Source organism: Bombus vancouverensis, chromosome 7 (genome assembly GCF_051014615.1).
Source record: "Bombus vancouverensis nearcticus chromosome 7, iyBomVanc1_principal, whole genome shotgun sequence".
Taxonomy (NCBI): domain Eukaryota; kingdom Metazoa; phylum Arthropoda; class Insecta; order Hymenoptera; family Apidae; genus Bombus; species Bombus vancouverensis.
The window spans coordinates 18,697,432-18,720,128 of NC_134917.1; the positions used below are offsets into that span (position 1 = coordinate 18,697,432).

The 22,697-nt window shown below is 39.7% G+C and overlaps 1 protein-coding gene across 1 annotated transcript in view; it reads left to right on the top strand.

Moving 5' to 3' along the window:
• The first annotated feature begins 10,844 nt into the window (after positions 1–10,844).
• The window catches only part of Nha1 (Na[+]/H[+] hydrogen antiporter 1), a 92,431-nt gene continuing 80,578 nt past the window's right edge, over positions 10,845–22,697 (top strand). Inside the window, exon 1 of the mRNA XM_033336162.2 lies at positions 10,845–11,033. Coding sequence (XP_033192053.1) covers positions 11,008–11,033 — 26 coding nt within the window. The 5' untranslated portion in view covers positions 10,845–11,007. The remainder of the gene's footprint in view (positions 11,034–22,697) is intronic.

The window sequence follows — 22,697 nt, forward strand, 5'->3', positions numbered from 1 at the left end:
TGCGGCCAATTAGCTTATTCCTCGATCTCGACTTACGATTCAACGAACTACTTTCAACCTGAACGAACTGAATTCCACCCTAGAGAAAGAAAGGAAGAAAGAAGGAAGGAAGGAAAGGAGGAAAGAAAGAAAGAAAGAAATGAAAAAGACGAAACAACAGGCGGTAAAAATGAGAATAAACGGTAACTGCGAAAATAAATTCCAAGAGTCCGACTGCTTTGAGCTCAAACAAGCTGCAAAAAGAAAAAAAAACAGCTCAGAGAAGAGATAACAAACGGAATCCAAGGGGGAGACAGGTCGAAAAACACGGGGCGTCTCGCGTGAAAGGTGCGCGAAAGGAGAGGTGGCAGAGAGGACAGACGTCCTCTTTCTCCTACACCTCGTTCTCGTCTTCGTTCTTCTCTCCCGAGGCGGTGCTCCGTTTGCTCGCGAAACGCCCGGGTTCGTTTCGATCACGGTGCAAGCAGGCCGTTCCTCCTTGAGGATCCTCTCGCCACCGTCGGCGACGCCAGCTGCCGTGAAAACCACGGAGACACTCGATGTTTTAGGGTAATGGAAATTCCGGTCCCCTCGCGGCTCCTCGAGAACGAGCAATCTCGAGGATCGTTTCTGGCTCGGCTATATACCGCACCTCCTTGGCCTGCCAAAGTGGCACGTGTGACGAACCCGCGTCTACGTGTGAGTTCGGTATCTGAAACTGTACGTGGCTACGTGCGCTTGTGTGCTGTATTTCTTCGTGTGCAGAATGTGCCTGGAACATCGAACTTTTCCAACCACGTACGTACATGCAGAACGAAGGAATTAATCGTATTCCATCGAACCTTCTGCAACTATACGAGTAATTTACTACGATTATTAGGATTAAAAGAACGCGCGGTATATCCGTAGTAAACACAGTGGTACAGCGGCAAACGAATGAAAGAAGAGATTTTCAAAATATCAGGTATACAGGACGTTTCGTTTATTTCGTCCACTTTAAATGTAAACATGTACATTGAACTTGAAATGATTTTGAGTAGAAAATTCCTGATAATTTGTAGCGAAGTAAGGAATTGAACGTTTCATTATGTTTGCTCGAAATTTGTATTATTTTACGCGAGACGGTAAAGTATATAAAACTCCGATCGTAAATATCAAGACGATCGCTAGTCCTGTATGAAACGTGGCGATGTTCCACCACTGATACGAATCGTTAGCGAGACGGTTAAAAGAACGCGTAAAGATTTTATATCGATATAAGAGAAATCGAAAATATGCGGATACAGAAATGGAACGGACTTGTCAGAGTATGGTATAAGCTAATGACAAGCGGATAAGTGGTGAACATTTCAAGACTACGAAGATCGTAATCGCTCGAAACAAGAAGCAAAGGATCGTGTCTGAAAATATTCGACCGACCGAAGCACGGCGCCATTAGTTGAAAAAGAACAAGCATCGTTCGGCTCTCGTTCGTCCCTTTCCGCCGCTTTTCCTTCGGCACGGCGCACATCCTCTCGTCCTCCCGACGACGACCGCGACGTCGATGAGGCTCGTATCGACGTCTCGTGGTCTTCCTTGCGGAGGGTGGCCGAAGCTCGAGCTTTAATGGGGTGCTTGCCGCCTCTTAAGGGCCGAGCCAACGAGATCTGCCGCGGGCTGAAGTATAATTAGTCATGCCATACAGTCGGTGGCATAGACCGAGTGTACGGTCCGATATATGTATACCGGGCATGTTACGCCGGGCTATAACGCCGCTACGGTTCGAAAGCAAATGCGCGTCGCCGCGTGCGCGCCAACAATCTCTGTAACGAAAGGGTTTCACGTTCCAAGTTCTAGTTCAAAAGTTGGTAAATTCCAAAAATCGCCATATAAACAGAAATTTGACTACGAGAAATATAATGAGAAAGATAATGTTCGAGTTAGTTTTCGGTGAAAGCAGCTTGCTACCGCCCGATCGTTAAAAGCGGCAAGCACGTATTCTCTCCCTTGGGTCCTTCGAATGGTCGGTAGCAGTTTGGCGGATCGGATTACCCATATTGCCGCATCCTCGGATTCATCAGCGAGCCGATAATCCAGGATCCTTCCAGGCTTCGAGACGCACAGCGGATCCACGTCGCATTTACTCCCAGGTCGTGATCGAGAATAGCAGCACTTGCTTGTTCCGATTGATTCGCGATGATTTAAGTGGTCCAGTCCCATCACCCTATAAATATAAATACTCGGCTCTTTTTGCCCTTTCTCTCTATGCTTGGCGGCTCGCTGTTTTCGCGATCCGTATAAGCTTTCCATCTGTTGAACCAAGTTTCAAACACGATCCACGTTCCTATGTTGATCGCGTTCTCGATAGTCCAGTGCGCCGCAAACGCCGCGTCGTCACTTTCAAGGCGTCGTCCTCGAAAATCGTCCGAACTTTCGTATCATACGGAGCTTTCGCCGATCGCGTAGAAACGCCACAGGTTCCAGCGATCGAACGAAAAGAATCTTCTCGGCCTCAGTCTCTCGGCATTCGGACAGAATCGTGGAATTCCTCGTTGGTCGATCGATGGTTCACTATCGGGGCTCCGCTTCTCTTCGACGCGAACAAATTACCCAAGGTTAATTCGGTAATTAATTAATTAAGGTAATAAAGTGTTTTGTCGAATCGCGAGTACGTAAATCGATACGAAGAAGGAAGAAAGAAAGTTATTCGGCATCCCGTAATTCGGTATTGCGTTCATTTCGATCAGTTTCGGAGGATGCAGCTGGCTACTGATTCTTATTAATTCTTGGGACAACGGTGTAATTGTATTTCAGGTATCCGGAAGTCGCGTAATTTTATTGCAACAACTACGAACGTGTTGTCGCCAAGCAACCGTACTGTAAATCGTACTGTAAACCGTACTGTAAATCGTACTGTAAACCGTACTGTAAACCGCACTGTAAACCGCACTGTAAACCGTACTGTAAACCGTACTATAAACCGTACTTGACTATTCGCCGTTTTCTCCTATCAAACTTGTCTTACTTGCCACGATGGTCTGTCCTTTGCCGAGTCGTACAGCTAATTGATTCGAACTTCCAGCGATCTTGAACAGCTATGGATGCACGATGAATGGCGGTGAATCGAAGAACATGCGCTCCTTCTCGCGAAACTTCATCGTCGACTTGAATAGGATACGAACGTCTTACCAAGTTTTAAAATAACAGACACGCTGCAACATTTCAACTCCCTTTTATCCGTCTTTACAATTGTTACATTGAAATTATCCGACTTCTTCTCTATTCGCTCGTTGTGTCGTATCGTCTGGATAGAGGGACGCTTTCATTTTTGGGCTTTCGATTCGATTCGTTTCGTGAGATGCGCTTCGACGGAGAACAAAGTACAGCGTTCGAGCTTTGCTGCAAGACTGAGCGATGACCTCGTTTGTACTAATTGATCGCTGACGTACAGTAGCTTTGCGAGATAAACGACAAATAAACGGATCGTATGTCGACTGTAAAGCGCTATCGATCAGGAACGCCTTCTTCCATTATCGTACTCGACGTACGAGTAATTATGATTATCGGTGAAAAGGTGGCAACAGACGGCCTGAAATATCGCATCAAGATAAATATCGTTAAGCACCGAGTATTGGAAATCCTGGACGATATTTAATCAGATTCGTATCGTAAATTTAAAAATATCAACCTTTGTCGTAATTTTATGGATCCGGGATGTACACATTTTCGATTAACTTTACCTTTAGAGGACGTAAAATTATTAACTGCTCTTCTTTTTTCGCCCAATAGTTTTCAGCGCGCAGAATCGAAAAACGCTGGATTCTACGTACGCGCATCTTTTGAACCGCCAGTTAAATTCTTTGGTTAAAATAGATAGAGAGGATTTGGAAGGCAGCGTCGAAACAAAAAAAAAAAAAAAAGAAAAAGAAAAAAGAAAGAAAAAGATAGCACGGAGGAGAGCTTTCCGACGAAAATACAATACATAGTATTTGGCTGGCACACGAGCACATGACACGAGCTAAGGCTTAAAGCATTTGACGGTCGTTTACGAGCAACATACTGGGCGTGCAGCGATAACACCTCCGTTATGGATATCACTCCGTTTTATGATCGTATGAAAGACATTTTTGAAATAAAATCCTGACGCTCTTTACCGTCGTTAAAGAGTACATTGTGATTCCTATACTTGCCCGCTTCGTTCCACGGTTCTTTGAAACTGGAATTTCGTTTATACCGTAATAAATAGAACGATCGAATGGTATTACGAATAAAAGTCACGGCCTTCCGTCCAAATCCTCCGACGTTTTATACTATATTTACTAATTACTACAAAATTCTATATCTTTATCTCGTTTAATTTCATAAGTATAGCAGCTTGACAGATAAATTTCTTAAGAAAACCAAGTTACCAAGTAAGAAAACCAATATTAATTCTGTGTTAAAAGTCGACTTCAGCAACTAGCAATTAAGGCGGTTAGTCAGATGCGTACATATACTCGTATCGAATGATTCGCAGAGATAAACGTCGATGAGTTTGGTTGCTTAAAGTTTGAAAGGTAGAGCAAATATTTTCTCGAAGGTAATGTTCTCTCCTGCTTTATGAAGTGCACAGACAAAGAGAGGAAGAGAAAGAGAGAGAGCGAACGAGAGAACCAAGGAGCTGTAACACTGGACTAAGACTGTAAACTCTGTTTACGATGATGTAAAAAACGCTTTTGACGCGAGCTTCTTATACCTCACGAGCTGGATGTAGTATAATATGGAGCTTAGGTCGTAAGTTCGTTTTACTTAGGATTTCGAAGGAACTGGTGTCTGACTTTTCGAAACGAAAATCTTACACGTTTCAAAGAAGTTGGGAAGTTAAATGGATTTTTAACAGACTTACGCGCAATTTGTAAGGCGAAGAAATAACCATCGACAAAATAAGACAACGTTGAACGATTCGAAAGGATTGTATATTAAAATAAGTATGAAATTATTGGATATAGGGGCTGAAATCCAAGTGAAATTTCTCATAAACATAATTTAGAAAAAATTCTCTGTAGGTTGTTTGCGTTTTGTTCATTATTTTATAGTAATTCGTATTACGGTTTATTGTACGTTTAAATTTATAGCGATTTGAATAATTCTCAGTCCTATTATCGACGTGGAGAGCATCGTAGCCGCCTTCTCCATTCCGTGGCCTAAAGTTTCAAACGATATTTTGTACTTTTTTCTTGGAATCACGTCCGTTATCCCGCGTTACGTGCCAAATAAAATTTCATTTAGCATGATTTCCGTTTTAGCCGTTTCCCTCGACGATTCTAATATTTCCGAAATAAATCGTCTTTCTTTTCACGATACCTTTGTGCAGACAGCCGTAGCAATCTCACGAATGAATTCCGCGTGCAGCAGGTAATTAGATAATCGCAAAGTGGCAGTGGCGAACGCGAAGGAGGCTCGTTGCCGGTGCTTGGGCGATTCTATAAAAGCCAAGAGTATAAACCACGCCCGTCGTTACAGCTAACAAAGTGGATTAACGCGGCTGGTGGCGCTCTCGGCGCTCTCGGCTCTCTCGGCGCTCTATCCATCCTGTTCCATCCCCTACGTTCCGCCGAATAAACGAACAAACTTACCAAGGAAATTGTTCTCAGTCTTGCGTCGCTGTGTTCTGCCGCGACTAATTCTAAGTTCTAATAAAACTTCGGGAGAATTAGCGTGTGTTTTTCAGGAACGTGTATCGGAGAAACGATTCTTCGATCGAACGATACCCGAGTTGATTTTATTGTTTTTTCCCTTCATTTCGACGATGCAAATAGACTTGTTTCGCATTTCTTAGAACGGATAGAATTATTCGTTAATACCAATTAAGACGCCTTTCAGATCAAATTAAAATTTTCAAGCAGGATGTTTCGAAGAGGAAATAATAGAGATGATAATAAGACACGCGCACACATTCTCGTAATCTCCTGTTCGTAAACAGCTTATCAAGATCTATGCGACCTATCGAAAAACCGTCTTAGGTAATTGATAAATCAATATGGGCTGATCGGAAGGCAATGAGACCATTTTTCAGAGTTAACGTTCTAATGCAACGTACCAGGAACAGCATAAACGTAAAATGATAAAAACGTCGATTGTACTTAATAGCGATTGGAAAGCAATGAAACCCGCCGTTGATGAAATTAGTCACTCGCGTTGTACGAGAGGTTTTTCTGTCGATAACGAGTCAAACGGCCGGTGGGAAAGGAAATTAAAGAGAAAAGGAGAGAAAAAAAAGACGGTGGGGGAAAAAGCGATCGTCGAGTGAAATAACAGAAGCTTGGCGGATTTATATCGCGCAAAACTGAAAATTCTCTTTCGGTTACGTTCTTTCACGGCCCGCCGAACTGGATTCGACGAGGGCCATTTAAATCGTTCGACCAACATCGATTCCATCCGATCCATGGACGCGCGCCTACGTACGCAGACAAATGAGTGATTACTGGGAATATATCAGGTGGAACGCGTGTCCCCGGAATGGAACGTTTCATTCGTCAAACGGGGACAATATTGTTCCGAATCCCAATGACTCGGACGCTCCCCTTTTTTCTCTCAGCTCCTCCGCTTCAAACAAATGGAATCTGAAATACGACCGACGGGAAACTCTGTCGGCCTTCTCCCTTCTGTCGCCGTTATTCTTCGAAAACGTCGATAAAGTGGTCGGCAGTGGTTACTAGCTGATATTCCAACATCGCACTGTTTCGCTTAATTAATAGCGAATATAAGTACTCGTTACTATTCTAGCTTACAAATGTCTTTACTCTGTTTTTATCGAATGTTTACTCTGGTTTGACGCAAAGACATCGAGACGGTGTCACCTTCGTTTTGAAATTTTAGCTAACCGGTCAGGTATGTAGGTTTAGACATTTCTATACAATGATCATAGGCTATCTACGCTTACCGGTCTTGCAACGTTTAGTTCACGCAAATTACGTTACGAATAAAAGTTCGAGACGTATTGCAACAGATGCGTTTGGCGTTTTCAATGATTTAGTTTAGTAACGGTTTATGTTTTTACCGATAGTTTATGAAGTAACTTGTTGGCACGAACGAACGACGGGTGAACGTACCGTAACGTTTCAAATCTTTTTTTTTCCGGGTGATTTAGGTCCAAATTAGGTAAATTAGGTAAAATATCGTACTGGCAGAATATCTTTTATCACGCCTTTATCTTTCAGTCTTCTTTCACGGGCACTCCATATATCTGTAAAGGAAAGAAAACTAATCGTTCGGTAGTTACACTTTGCGGAACAAATTTTACACATACGATTACATCGAACTTTATACGCTTCTTTCTATCTTTTTATCTCTTTATTATCTGCTTCTATCTCCTTGGTTTATCCTTACAGGACACGAGAAAACCAGCATTCACATCGAACTCTCTTCTTTCAGATTCCTTTTGTCAAAGTTCACGTTTAGAATAAAAAGTTTTATTAAAGAGACTAAAGCAGGCACTATCGAGGGTTTAGGCATTACGGAATACCGTTAAACCAAAAAACGTAGTTCATTCAATTTGACTTACAATAGAATCTGCCAAACCTTTATTTTAATGTTCGATAAAAGCGTAGACAAAGCGAGCTTTCGGATTAATGCAGCTCTTGCATACACGTATTTTCAACAATTGGAAAATCCCGTTGGCTATTCCCCTTTACGCTATTTTTAGAGATTTCGTTTAAATATCAATGCCTGTAATTCGAACAATGTATATCCGTTGATTCGATTTGATTAAAACGATCAACTTGTACTCCTATATCGGTTTATCTCTTTCGAATCGTGGAAAAAATATTTTTCTAGTTCGAGTTAGAAGCTCGTAAAACTTTGAGGATTTTGGTGTTCGACGAAGGTAAAGATAGAAGCGTAAGTAAAATGGACTCGCTACGTTTCGAAAATAAATTTTGTTTTCGAAGCAACTTTTAACGAATATACGTCCAGATAGGTCTCCCCGGAATTTTTCTCACTGACCTAGTTGTAAGAAAGGAGGAACAAATGAACACGGCCGAGTAAAAGAAAAATAAAAAATGTATCCAGTTTGAACAAACAAAAAAAGTGTACGCATTATAAAAGTGTCACAACTCGAAACAATTCAATTGGAACGGTGTTAGCGAGTGTGTCAGAGAAACATCGAAATCGTCAATGATGGATTTCAACAGCTAAAAACGATCGTTGTTTCCTAGAGCTTATTCTTGTCGTCGACATCGTGCGTTTAGTAATTAATTCCTTTAAGCTTCCAAATAGTTGCTCGTTTCCCTTGAAAAACTTATTCCACTTGTGCGACTGTTACACGCGTGCCATGTATATTATCGGTCGTATCGTCGAACGGAAACGAGTTTCGTACTATTCCATTATTACTTTATTACCGCTGCTCTTTAAATTGTTCGTGTGTTCTACTCCTTCACCGATCTCTTTGTTCGACTCATTCGTAATTCGTTGATCGAGAGAAATATCTAATCTTATCGTTGGACGAGACTTTATTCTTCTTAGAGAACTCCCTCCCTACAAGATGCTACGTGCTAGAAGATAGTTCTTACAATCGATTTTGGTTTACCACGAAATTCACGATTCATCGGTGTCGATAAAACTCCCGACAACTTATCTATTCTACGTGAAATCGCCAAACTCTATCCCGCTCGATTTCCTCTTTTTTCTACCCTTTTCTTTTCACTGTCCTTTCATCGAACCTTGGGAAAGCTGTATTTTATTCGCTTATTTAATAGCTGACGATATGATACATGGCCGATAAACGATACAGCGTATATCTGTAAGGTGTTAAAGACTTTTGAACAAAATATATGTACTATTACGTAATAAGATGATCAACAGAATTCTCGAATTATTTTAATCAGCAAATATCACGAGAATGTTACCCGTGTCTTTTTTAGGCTTTTCACCTTATTTCACTTTACCGAAATTGTTCAAACATCGAAGATTGATAGAGACAAAAATATTCGGTCAAAAAAGTAGCGTGATAATACACGTAAATTTAATTAACCTGTTCCTTTTACCAAGGAAATTGTCATTTTCATATCCCCTCCTTTCCTACGTTCCATTTCTTTCTCGGAATCCTTCCTTTTTCAACGACCGTATATATATGGGTATTGCGTGTCCTGGCGAACTAACGGCACCAGAAATCGAACGAATCGAGGCTAGCAGCGGAATTTCGCGAGCATCGCCGCGAATTTTATTGACCCCGCCGCAACGGTTAACAGCGGCGGTGGCATGGTGACGCGATTTCCGGAAATTCGCTTAGTATGACCCGCATCTTCGGCGTTCCTGCACCTGTTGAATTGGGACATCATCGATCGAGTGTCCTTACGGGCGGATGAATGCCACAGCCAAGAAGGGAGGGGTCGCTCGTTTCTTCGACTCGAGGCCACTGAATACAGCGATAAATTCAATGGGATACGAACTTCTCGACAGTTTTATCTGCTTCTTTGGGAGTTGGTCCGCGACAGTGGAGTTAATCGTAAGACGATAGGAACTGCGCTATCTCGCGTCTGTTGGAACGATTTAGACAGCGAATTCGTAAGACCAGCTAATCTGGCGGGCGCTTCGACGATCGATATCTCCTCCTATCGATGGACAGCAGAATCTAATGTTTTTAAAAAGGGCTTTAGTGATTTCGTGTTTCAATGGTTCAAAGGAAAGAACATGGCTGTACGCTCGAAAGACGGTGATTCCTATATTATTACGTAAGTTTGTTCGGCAAGAAAATTCTGCGATCACACAGAATACCGATATTAAATCCGTCGTTCGGACATACGTTCGGCTTTTTATCGCTCTAACGCAAACGATCTATGTATCTAGGTCGTAGGACGGTTAAAATAATTTCTATTCTTTTTAATTGGTCTGTCTCGATATTGCTTGCTTTCCTCGTTCCTTATTCCTAGATTCGACAGCTCGCGTGTTCACAACGGAGCGATCCAACATTTCTAGAAGGTGATCGTTGACAAATATCTTAAATCAACGCGTATGTTAAAAATGGAAATTACCGGATGAAATGGAGAAAGGGGTCACGATGTTTGTAAGAATGTGAATAATTTCATTGTAATTGGTTGACAACTCTGACAGTTGAACGCGATTTTAGATCAAAAACAAAAGAAAATTGCATTGTAATTATTACGCTTTATTATTACAGGATTATCCAATATCCAGGATGATATCAGTTATTAAGAAGAAAAAAAAAGAAAACGTGGCTTCGCAACTTCGGGAGCGCGAACATCATCGGGCGAAAACTCGAGGCTCGTTCATCGCATAAGTCAGGTATAGATTAATAATAGATTAACGACAGATTATAGAGCACAGCATCGTTTCCTCCTTATTCCGACGTGAAATTTAAAGTGCTTCGACCACTTCGATCAAACCGCTCTGTGTTCTCACCTAATTATGCTTCTAGCAACAGCTCATAGATAGCGCGCGACACGATATGATTTTAGTTTGTAGTAGTAAGCGTGCATGTGCGCCACTCTCTATGCCTCGCGAGTGCGTGGTCCGAGTCAAGCGGATAACCCTGTACACACGATGACTGTTCCATAATCAGAAATTCGTAAAGATAAAATTGGACATGCAAAACGGTATTATCGTAATTCGATACGTATGTCCGTACTAGCAACGCGGTTCTCTCGCGAGGACTGTAATTTTAAAAGTCACTTACGTTTAAGAGAGACACGAAAAACGGTTAAGCGAAATTTTAGATCGGAAGCAAACGATTTGACCGTAGCTACCGTTTGTTTCGCGTCCGATAGTTGTTAACGCGTAGAAATATTTCATTAGACACGAGAATCGATAGACGCGATAGGTCGGAACTTTACATAGTGTGAAAACAACGTTAGTGTAAATCGAGCTAGTATGACGGACGCGTACCGTCATTCTCTGCTTTGAAAGCCGGTTTACCGATTCGCACGAGATCGAAATAATGCGTTACGTTTCTTGGCTCTCATTTTTATCTGTACCTCTCGGTGAATTCGTCGGAAATTGCGGTAACCTTGGATCCATTGTACGCGTCTCCGAGAGTCAAACAGAAGGGAGGTTATGGTCTTCGTTTGGACGGCGGAACAGTGAGTACTAGGTGTTATTTACTTGTAACGCATTTTACCTTTATTAAATTTGATGCAGCAAATATAATATATAAATATAATAAGTGACTGATAAGCGTCTGGGCACTAGCGTTGCCATCGTTATTTCGTTTCTTTGCTACTATTACTAGATTGCGAGTATCTGCGTGAATTTACATTTTTATGAACAAAACAAAATTAGGATAAAACCTAAATAGAAGTTTTACTTATTAAAAATTATAACAACCACCCTGAATATTTTTTACATTATTGCGATATTACAAGAACATGTATCTGGTAATATTCTGTAATAGTCTGTCGCAACAGTCGACAATCAGTTGCGATAACATCGTATTATTAATGACGGCGGAGCTGTAAATTCGTCTGCCAGATTACATCGAGAACTTACGAGAACTTGACACCTTTGGATAATTTTTTGTGCGCATATATAAAAAGCATTATTAAGAGGTAAAACGGCCTTTGCGGTGAATCGGTCGTTCCTAAACAGAATACAACAGCATTTAGTAAGCAAAAGTGGTAATTTTGTATATACATACATATGTGGTCTATAAACAAAGTAAAAGTAAGTAAGTAAGATTTGTCCATTGTCTATTGTTCCAACAATATCTTCTCTATTGCGGTGTTTCTGATTCGAGTAGCGTTTCGAACTCGTATTCCTTTGCCCTTTCATCGTGTGGGAAGAAACATACGGTATCCTAAACATGTTGAAACATGTTAAAAAATGCTAAATATACAACTTTCGAATAACTTCGAAAATTTCTTATTTAGATCGTTGATATTAATATAAAAGATATTCTTATCATCGATCGTTTGCCTTTCAGTTATCTAAAAGGGCAAAAATTCGCAGACGCCGTGTACGATATATTAAATATAAATTGCTCTATATCTTGAAAATTAAAGCCGAAAGGCGATTATATGTATAGAAAGATAGAGTAGATCGTAAGGAAACAGAACGTTTATCGCATGTCCTTCGTCGAGCGTAGTGAATTTCAAGTTAAGTTGCATTCGTGGCATTGAAACTGTTAACGTTAACTTGGTTATCGATCGTCGCTGAATCTTTAATTGTTCTTTCCGATAAAAGGCCAAGTGAATCGCTTCGGACAGAAGTTGCCAATATTTAATACATTCTGTGGTTTTACGTCGGGCGTGTACGTCGTCAACTTACACGTGTACCTATGTCGATTGCTACGCTTGTCAACATCGATCAAAGAAATAAGGGAGAGAGAGTTAATTCTATGATTATACATATAAAGATAGGTGATCATATATAAATCATATTTTTAACGATTCTAATGTTTAAGGTGAAACGTAGATCCTAAGAGTAGTAAGCTCGCGGAACGGCTCTGCGTGTAGCCGTGAATGGCTCGTTAAACGCGCTGCAGATATATCTGGTCCGATACCGATAATCGCCATCCGTATCGAATCGAATATTAAGCGACATTTACCGCGCATACAGGGAGGGAGGATTTGGGGTTGCGGGAATTGCGCGCGGTTTTGTTCGTAACCGCATAGATGAACATTCGGAAAAATGAACAGCTGAAATCGATGGCTAGGATTGTCCTATAACGGTGTGTATACACGAAGGAACACACAAATAATAATCTTCGTTTGCTAAAGACTATTTATCACGATAGTATTTGATACCAAAGCATTGAAATAACAACGAAATAAGGTATATAATATGTATAGGTTATAACGATCAGCACAGAGTATAGGCCAGGATAAAATAGGATGTATGATTTGAACAACTGCGTAAAACTAAAGTTCTAAAAGATGCTGAATCGGAGAAATGACAAACTCGCGTTAGCGTTTTCGTCGTTATCGTTTTAGTTTTATTAATAATAAACTTTCTAAGAGACTTTCTTTCCTTGCATTGCGTGTTATTATTATTATCGCAGAGAAAAGAACGCGATAGATATCGCAAAGTTACATCTGGTGCCATTTTTCGGAACAAACTTTTAATACAGTGTCAAATGCCAAAGTTGAGACGACAGCTTTCAAACAATTGCCTCCTTAACTTCGTGCAATGCTCCCTTGATAAGACGAACTAGTTGAAAGCTGATAGAATTCTGTAAATAAATTACTCTCAGACCTAGACTATCGTAAAATCAATATTACGTCGTGCACCGGCAGTTACTACCGAGTATTTATACGTTGAAGAAAGTTGTCCGAAAATACAAGATGTATTTTCAAATTAAGTATCTTTCTTAATAATGTTTCGCGTTATTCGTCTAACCATTCGTTCGTTCAAAGCGTGCACAACAATGTTATTTTCGAGAGAAAACTTAGTTTCCAAAAAATTAATTTTTGAGGAGAAGTCGGTCAAAAAAATTAATTCGCAGCTGAGAAGTTCGAAATTTGCGTATTAAATCCTATGTCACGTAGAACCTTCATAGAAATCAAATATGTAGTCGTGGGATTATTAGACTTGCTACATGAATTATTCCCACAACGAGAACGGTGTGTTTTGTCGCCGTTTTCAAATCACAAAATCAAATCACACGATTAATCCTCACGGTGCGGTTAATAACATGTACACGTAATGACAATAACACTGAGAATGAGACATGACAATGAGAATTTAAAAATTCCAAAATCTACATCTGCACGACACGGAGTCAGCGATGCGAAATATTTCGATTTTGATCTCGTTCAAATTCGCGATATCTGCGTCTCGAGCAGAAGTATTTCACCTAGCACGGATGACTGAAATGTTATTTCACGCAATAGCTTGTATTTTTGCTATAACCGCATTTTGCTCGTGACAGGGGCGAAAGGGAAGGGTGGTGCACACTCGTGTAACGGTAAAACGAAAAATTGCTATCTGGTTGAATAAACTCGAAAAGACTCTCAACTATGTATTTGAGAATATGCGTTCTATATCCTGAAAAGAATCGCGAAAAATATTTAAACGAGAATTCTGATTCTTGAGACAAATCTTGCTTTCGCGCTCCCTTTCCCCTTTCTCTTTTCCAAATCGATCTATTTTCTAGTCCATTTTGAAAATGTAAATTCCACTCGTTCGTCGAGTTGTTCGAAGCAAAGAAAGTTGATAAAATATCGTTCCCGTTTTTTAGATGATTTATTACAAGTACATGTATCGTATGGAATAGTTATGGAATTAACGACGAATTATACATATATAAAGAAAAAAATACATAGATAATTGAAAAAGACGATGAGACGTCTTCTATTCTTCTACGACGAAGAGAAAAATATGTTATCCGCGAATAGAGATATTTAGGCCTTGTCATGAAAATTATATAGAAATTATCAATTAAGTTTGTTTCGGGATAAATAGGTCGGTACATTGTACAGCGGCGGTAGACACTGGGCTTGATTACTCTGCAAGGGATCGTCAAGATCAATTATAGGGATAATAGGTTATTCAGAGCATTTAGGTGCTTGTAACGTACAGAAAATACGAGACGAATAAAAATCTGCACCAAGTAATATTTATAGAACGAGTCTTTTTCTTGATCCACTGTTAATTTTGTATATACGCAGTTCCGAGCAATATCGCGTATAACGCATAAACCAGATGGATTAAAAATTCTTTGAGTCAGAATCGAATGAGAAATTGCTAAGAACTACGTGTTATTACGCGTAATATCTTGTACCGATAATAACGAGGATCAGGGAATTATCTTTGTTCGCAAAGAGCATGGAAACTAAGATCAAAAAAGTGCTATTACTCTGATATCACGGTACTCGTCTGCAGAGAATTAAAAGAAAGTATCTTGTCTTAAACTTTTCCAATAGCGAACACTTTGGTGAAACTGTAACAACGCCACGCGTCCCCTTTGATTTCCATGATTTTTGAATATGTCGTAAAGTTCAACGTTTCGAACAAAAACAGCTTTTCCTATACGTATAGTGACCGCGCGGACGTCCATAGTTCCAAGATACTCGAACGAAAAGTCTATCGATACCGTTACAGTAAATCGTGCCTATAATCGCGCGTTTATGGCAGCGTATGGGTCAGTATTGGTTTCCGATAGTCTCACGGCAACCAGACAAAACGAAAGCTAACTGCAAACTTACCTCAACTATAAACAAAAGATAAGAATTAGATTTGGGCTAAATGTTACTTTATTCGGCCACCGTGAGGCGGCCGGCTACCAATACCGACGCAATTATAGCCAGAATGCATTCTAATAAAATGTAAAGTAATCGGAAAAAATGTCACTTTGGTAGCGATTCTCGTCCATGTGCTAACGATCGATCCAAAAAACATCCAATTCTATCTAATATTTTGTGTTTCCCATTTGCTTCGTGTCGAAAACAGAAACGAAACGAGAGATAGGGAAGAAGAAAGTAAAATAAGGAAGAAAAATAAGGAAAAAATTAATACCTTTTTTTATATAAAATTTCAATTAGAAAAACTACGAAATTGTTGGCAAACGGGCTAGAAGCGAAAGAAACACGTATCTCAGAATTACGCGATATTGCTGCTAACGTTATATATATACAAGTCGGGAAACAATGAAGATTTATCGACACTTATTTTCGTGAAACTGCACAGCTACCTGTGAGAAGCTACCTCCTCTCTGATTTCGGTGGTTTTGAAATATGTTATGAAATTTACCATCTTTAACATGTTTTCCCTGTACATGTAACCAGCGGTCGGCCTTGGCTTCCGAGATACGTATTCTGCGTATAGTTGCGTCTCCGTAGGCGGTGTATGCCGCCACCTTATCTTACGTTTATAGCGCGTATCCTCTACACATATATGTATAAACGAGGGTTGGGCGAGCTTAAACCCTAAACAGCTAAGCTAAAAACTAAGCCAAGAACTAAGCTGACTAAAAACTGTCCGCGATACATTTCAAACTCGTCGAAATCGGATAACCGGTAGCTTCTGTGCGAGTTTATCTAAGTAGAAATTAAGAAATTGTTTAAAAGATCGGAGATTAAAGAATTGGTAATATAAAATTCGTCGACCGCTGATTGGGGAGGGAATGAAAAAAAGTGTGGTTATCAGTTTTAAAACGCAATCATTTCTGTAAGTAAAAATTCGCATCCGAATCAAATAGAGCGAGCTGGTCGGCAAGTTTTAATCCACGATCGTGGTATTGGCTTTTTTCTGACGCTTGATAAAATGTTTCCGAAGCCGCAGCTGTACCATTCGCATACGCTATCAATAATTCGCACGAACTGAAAAAATCGCGATTCCGCGTGATTGATCGCTGCCCGACGATCAGCTTTCGGGCGACGATCAACGGGACGCGTATATGGAAAATAAAATGGAAATCGAATAACGACAGATAGAGACTAACTTTTCTACTTTTGATAGTAAAATGATCGTCCTTCGACGTACGACGAAAAGAACGTGTACATTATGGCTCTAGCGATAGATACAGAGCTGGATAAATAACAGCTTGCTGGTATAAGATATTTCGACATTCGGATTAAGCGTTTAATTTAAGCGTTAATGATAGCAAGCTTCTCCGTGCACCAGCGACAATTTGTCGCTTACAGAAAGGCCATTCGTTTATATGGACGTGCGCGCATTTGACGACGCGACTGCAGGATGACTTTATTTTTTGCTCTTTCTCTCTCTCTCCCTCCCTCTGCCTCTCCCTCTCATCGATCGAAAGTTCAATTTCTTCTTCTTTTTCTACTAACGTCATATATAAACGTCAAAGCGACACTTTTCTCGTTGGTGCGCGCACAGCCTAAAGCTGCGTCTACACTGTTATAGCGTAAATTTTACGTATAACGTGTTTCTACTTGTATCACCTATTACAGGTACGGATTCAGTTGCGTCCGCATATAAGAAAACGAGATCGGTCTTACCGTTGTGAAACATCCAGCTTGGACCTAGCTCGAATAACTGAAGGCTATTTTTAAAAATATGTAAATACGCACACGCATACATTTAATTTGACGATAGCAATGTATTTTATTAGATATTTTTCAATTAAAATAGATCGATGGCTGGTTTTAATTGTTCGTTTAATTGTCGCGGTATGCTTGTAATCGCAGAGGAAGACGAAACTTCTGTAATTAGCGAAAGAATAATTAATTTTGGTCGATCGTAATAGGAGTCAGCCTCTTCTAATAAGTAATCACTAAGTCTTAAATGCTTTTTTAATTTTTATCACCTTTCTTAATTTTATCCATTGATATTGGCGACAGGCTCGTTAAAATACTTGTGCTAATCGTTATGATTTTTAATTAACTGAAAATTTGTACGAGACCGAGATAGAATTAAAATTACATTCAAATAGTTCGCGATCTTACAATTAGTTTATCGATTGATTACAAATTAAACGAAGTTCGAGTGAACTTTGGGGAAGTGGTACAGAGCTTCGACCAGCAATTAGTGGTCTTTCGGTTTCAATCGACGATCATCGACTTCAGTTATCGAGCTTCGATTTTAATAATTAGTTTTGATGAAAGCGAACTACGCGAGAACGTGGAGAAGTGAATTTGTTCGATAGGGACTTTCTCCGTATTTCCGCATGATTTTCCTATTCGCCATCCCCTTTATTTTTCGAAGGATGAACTCGAAATAAAAAATCGGCTAATTCTTAGCATAATCTTCTTAACGAAAGCACGAGAAATCACCGTTAGTACGTCGTGTAATGGTCGCGTAAACGAAAATATACGGCGAATAAATACGAAGGATAAACGAAATAACGCGTCCAGCCATTATCGTCCGTAAATACATGTGCGTGTACAAGGCGTCAATACGTATATGCACCTATATCTGTGCATGCCAACCAAATCGATCATTTATCTCTGATCTATTTGAAGTTTATAATCGTGCCAACCGATTTGCAAACGATGGGTGTTGCGCTTTAATTCGAAACGCGTTATCGGCTGCAACGTCAGCGACGCGAACGATCTCGTACGAATCGGATGTTTTTCGACGGTATCTGCACTTCATCTCGTAATATTGGAACTGCGTACGAACGTAGCCTAGGACCACGGATAGCAAGAAATATAACGGTAGGCTTTTTTAACGCAGTTGCACGATCTTTTCCTATGTTGCATCGCTGCAATTCGCCGCCAACTTTTTGTATCGTTACGTTAGAATTTCCGAGATACGGAGTTTACGGTACTTCTAAAAAGTAATTTTTGATGATCGTTAAGGGTCGTAGGTAAACATATACACCGTAGCTCTGAATTCTATCGAAGTAAGTGTTTTTGATTTCATCGATGTTATTTGTATCTTTTATTCGTTATTCGATCATATTTGTCGTAGAATTCCGTAAATTATGTAACAATCTATTAATATTCGCTTACGTACGAATGGTAAGTGTGGCGTAAAACGATGAATTTTTCCAGGAATTTCGTCGATCGAAATTCAGAAGCATCAGCGGTGCATTTCGCGAGATGATTATTCGTTGCAGCCTCGCCTCCGTTGCAGAGTAAATCTCAATGAAAGTGCGTAGAAGATTATCCGAAAATTAAAATTAATGGTCTGTATTTGCATTTTCATCGCAACGGCGAAGTTTAACGAACGGATGCCTAATAAAACCGAAACGGACGCGAAGAAAGAGTTTTCGTAGATTTATCAATCTTTTACCTTCCAGACTTGCATAATTTATAGCGTTTTTCTTTATTTTTTTTTTTTTTTTTTTGCTACGACGTTCAACGGCACACACAACGCAAAACCACTGTATTGTACGCAGTAGCAAGGGAAACGAGATAATCTAGCAGTTGATATATAAAATATATAAAAGTTCTTTTTCGAGAGAACGGTCGAGTTTCGCGTCTCCTTTCGGACTTTTTATCCTCGCGACAAGTAGAATACGATGGAACGAAGAAAGATTCGACCATGAATTTCAAGCTACTGTTTTTACAAATCTTCGCGGATCCGAAAGCGTGTAGATAGAATCACGTTGCGATGGTTTTTGCAGTTACTTTTTTCCACCCTGTCCACGGTATAACGCGCCTGTATGATTGGATACATTATATGCGAATATAATTCATATCTTTCGCATACTCTTGATAAAATTCATCGAAAGTCATTTTTTCAACAGAACAAATGCGTTAAAGAATGCTTCGAACGAACGCGTCACAGAGATTTTGTACGATTCTCGACTTGGTCCGCGAATAGCCTTCGTCAGTGTCAATTAGTCGTCATTATCGCGGTTTCGACGTAACTCACAGGAAGAAGAGAACTCGAGACGCACTGACGGAAGAAGGGAGGGATAACATTTGTGACAAATGTAACCGAGATTCTCTCCGTCACGAATCTCTTCTTTATTCGGTATTACAAGCACAGCGTCGTGTGAAATCGACGTTGCGAATCAGCGAACGATAATTGTCCTTCGAACTTGCTAACGCAAAACGTCATCGTATGCTTTTTCTAAATGCTCTCGTTGTTGACGTACATAGAAAAATGATGAAATAATATGGAATTATACTCGTATGATGGATTTATACGTATTTTGGATGGTCTGTCGAGTCTTAGGTCTAATATAATACTATATCTAACTATACCTAACAATGAAATTCGTCCGGTAAATGTTCTATTTTTCTCATTTTGCCAATCGGACGAACGTATATCGTATACGGCAATGGTCGTTCGTTTCGTTCAACGTTTAAAATACGTATCGATATTCGCGTAAAAATTGCAATTAACAATTTTCTCGCGTAACGTTAATTTCTTTCTTATATGTTTTACGTGTATTTAGCACCAGTGACAAGTTGTAAACCGTTTTAGCGAAACATTTTGAAAGGTCCGAGAGCTGCGAAAAATTCCTGGTATAGCTCTTACCGTGTAATTTTTTTACGCTGTTAAGAATTCGTTAAACCGATCAAGTTATTCGGAATAGGAACGATCTCGTCGATTTCGACGATCCTGAAATATGTTGTCAAGTTCGATGTTCCGAAAAACTTGTTCTCATACGTACCGCGTCTTAATTTCCAAGATATTGGCAAAAAAATTCAATGAAATTTAGGAGATATTTTTATATAGACCAACTTAAGCTTAACTCATCGGTGAAAGAGTGATGACCATTTGGTCAAGAATGTAACAAAACTATACCTACCGTCATCGAAAGCTTTATTACGGAATAAATAATTATTTAGGGAAATAATTTGCGGAATACAAATTTGTAAAATAAATCGTTAAATAATACGTGTAGCCTCAAATATAAATTTCGCTTTATTTCTTTTCCAAGGTTTGTCGGATAAGGCGTAAAAGAAATTGTGAAAAAATTGCAATCGATCGGAATCACGAGCTAGATATTTCACACTGTACGATACACGCGATGATAATGCGTTGTTTCAAGTTATACGAGAAATTATCCGTATGACACTTGTGCTTCTACGATGGGTATGGTGCGAATTCTACCAGACTCCGACTGGTATACATTATCGAATATTCGATGGAAAATTTTCCAGATGCAGCCGCATCTCATTACGTACAACCTACGTTATAAACTTTCGCCGATAAGTATAGTTCCAAGAAAATATCGTCCGTTGCGCGTATTTCTGCGTTATAACGACAAACGGAATTTAATTCGTTAAGCAAAAATCGAAGCACATGTATTAAATAGCAAAGTTAGAGAAACACGGAATTTCGCCTCGCTGAATTGACTTTCTTCGAGCATGTTTTTTAGAAGCGTGGTGCATAATTTGTATCCAGCGAGATAAAGACGAGTTTCTTTGTCCAAAATTTTACAGAACCAGAAGCGTATGTTTTGCACGCTCGCGTTAGGTACATACATTAATTATACATGCTGAACGTATACATAGGAAAGGCAAGTCTAACCGTGCAACTTCTCGTTGCCCAACTGGTGGTGTACTTTAGGTTGCGTGCATCTCTGCGTTCGAAACAAGCCTTAAAGAATTATCACGGACCAGAGTTTTTGATTTTTAATTAACTAATAATTAATTAATCGTCGTGCGATTTTTCCGTACCAAGCTATAACAGTTCAAAAATTAACAATTTTTGACGAAAATTTTCTCATCCTTTGATTTTCTAGCCAAGTGTATGTAGCAACAGGGTACACGTCATTTCCATCAGTTTCGTCCAGTTTCATCCTCTCTTCTTTATCGCAACCTTGTATCGATTCAATGTCACTGAAAAGTAGCATTTTCAATTCGTATTTTGTTGCTCTTTCATCTTGTAATTTACACATCAACAAAAATATGACGACCCTACTTAAACAACGCAACGATCTCCAAGTAAGCTTGAATATTTTTGCTTGCATCGTCGCCATCTACATAAAAAACAATAAACATTTCTAGTATCATTTATCGCCTGACAGCTATTTCGAATGGCAGAAATTTATAGACACGCTGTGTAACCTTAGATGCGAACAAAGAAATATCATACTTGCACACAGTTTAACTTTCCATTTGGGTTTTAGAGGCAATCGGAAGAATAAAAAAATCATTTGCATTTTTTAATTTAACGCCAAGATTCCGTATCTATTCTCTGTTTCTTTTCTCGTCACAGAAAAATGACAAGAAAGTCGGGGTCCTATAAAATAGAGCGGCATTACGAGTAAGTAGTACGTACAACTGCCAAGCACGCTCCTTCGTTCTTAGAGCATTCAAGGTGACTGTTTCGCGAGCAAAATACGAAAGAAGAAAAAAATGAAACGGGTGCATAGGTCGGCTATGCGCGTACCTCTCGCTTCGCATAATTTCTCGTTTAAGAGGTTAAACGCGTTGCCCGTTTAACGAAGAATTCATTAATTGCTCCGCTCACTTTTACGCTTTACGCTTTTATGCGTGTCTTGCAGCGAAGACGTATTTGGGCAAAATTTGTACTAGCGAATACTCTTGTTTATTTCTATTCCGGAAAGGAGAAAGAAAGAGAAGGAAAGAGAAGGAAAGAGAAGGAGAGGACGATTAAAGCTGACTCGTTATATCGTTGTTCGAATTAAATAATACAAGCATCCTTGGAAAATCCTTCGGATACTGGAAAGCGTAAATTCTTATTACTATATATGTACGTATAGATTAATCGTACAATACGCCATTCCTATTGTAATAAACAATGTAACTATATCAGTGCTTCGTTAATACGCGTGTATACGGTATACGTACACCTACGTATACGCCTAGAATGTCAGAGTAGACGCTTCGATGCGACAGTGTTTTGATATATGCAATATCGCGATATACCGACCGCTTCGCCGCTTCATCGGATACTCTCCATTATATTCTCTGATTTATTTCGTAAATATCTTTCCCAGATAATTACCATATTTTTCACAGTCGTTACTTCCTAATCGGAAAATTGAAACGAAAGTTACCCATGTTGCTTTTTCTCTAATCTTCTCTAATCTTTTCTAACTTTTTTCGGTAAACGGTAATACGGTAAACTTCAACGTTCTCGCAACCTTCCTTCCAAAGGACGAACGTTTTTGTCATTTTTTTATCAAGCGGGTTTAATCTCCTGGCTCGTAGGGGAAACAATCTCCACCGCAGGTTACGTGTAACGTTTACGAAGAAAGCGCCGCAAAGAAATTCGAACGCGCAGCAGAATTTCCCGCAAAACTCTCGTTAAAAAACCTCGACCCCGCGTCCGGCATACGCGTCGATAGGTTAGAAAAAAGATATACGTCCATAAAGCGAGCCCGTATTTGGACGGGGACTGCCCGAATTGGTTCGGTGATTGAATTTACCGCGTTAATCGAAGTTATTGTCACGTATCTAATCGGTGGCTCGCGA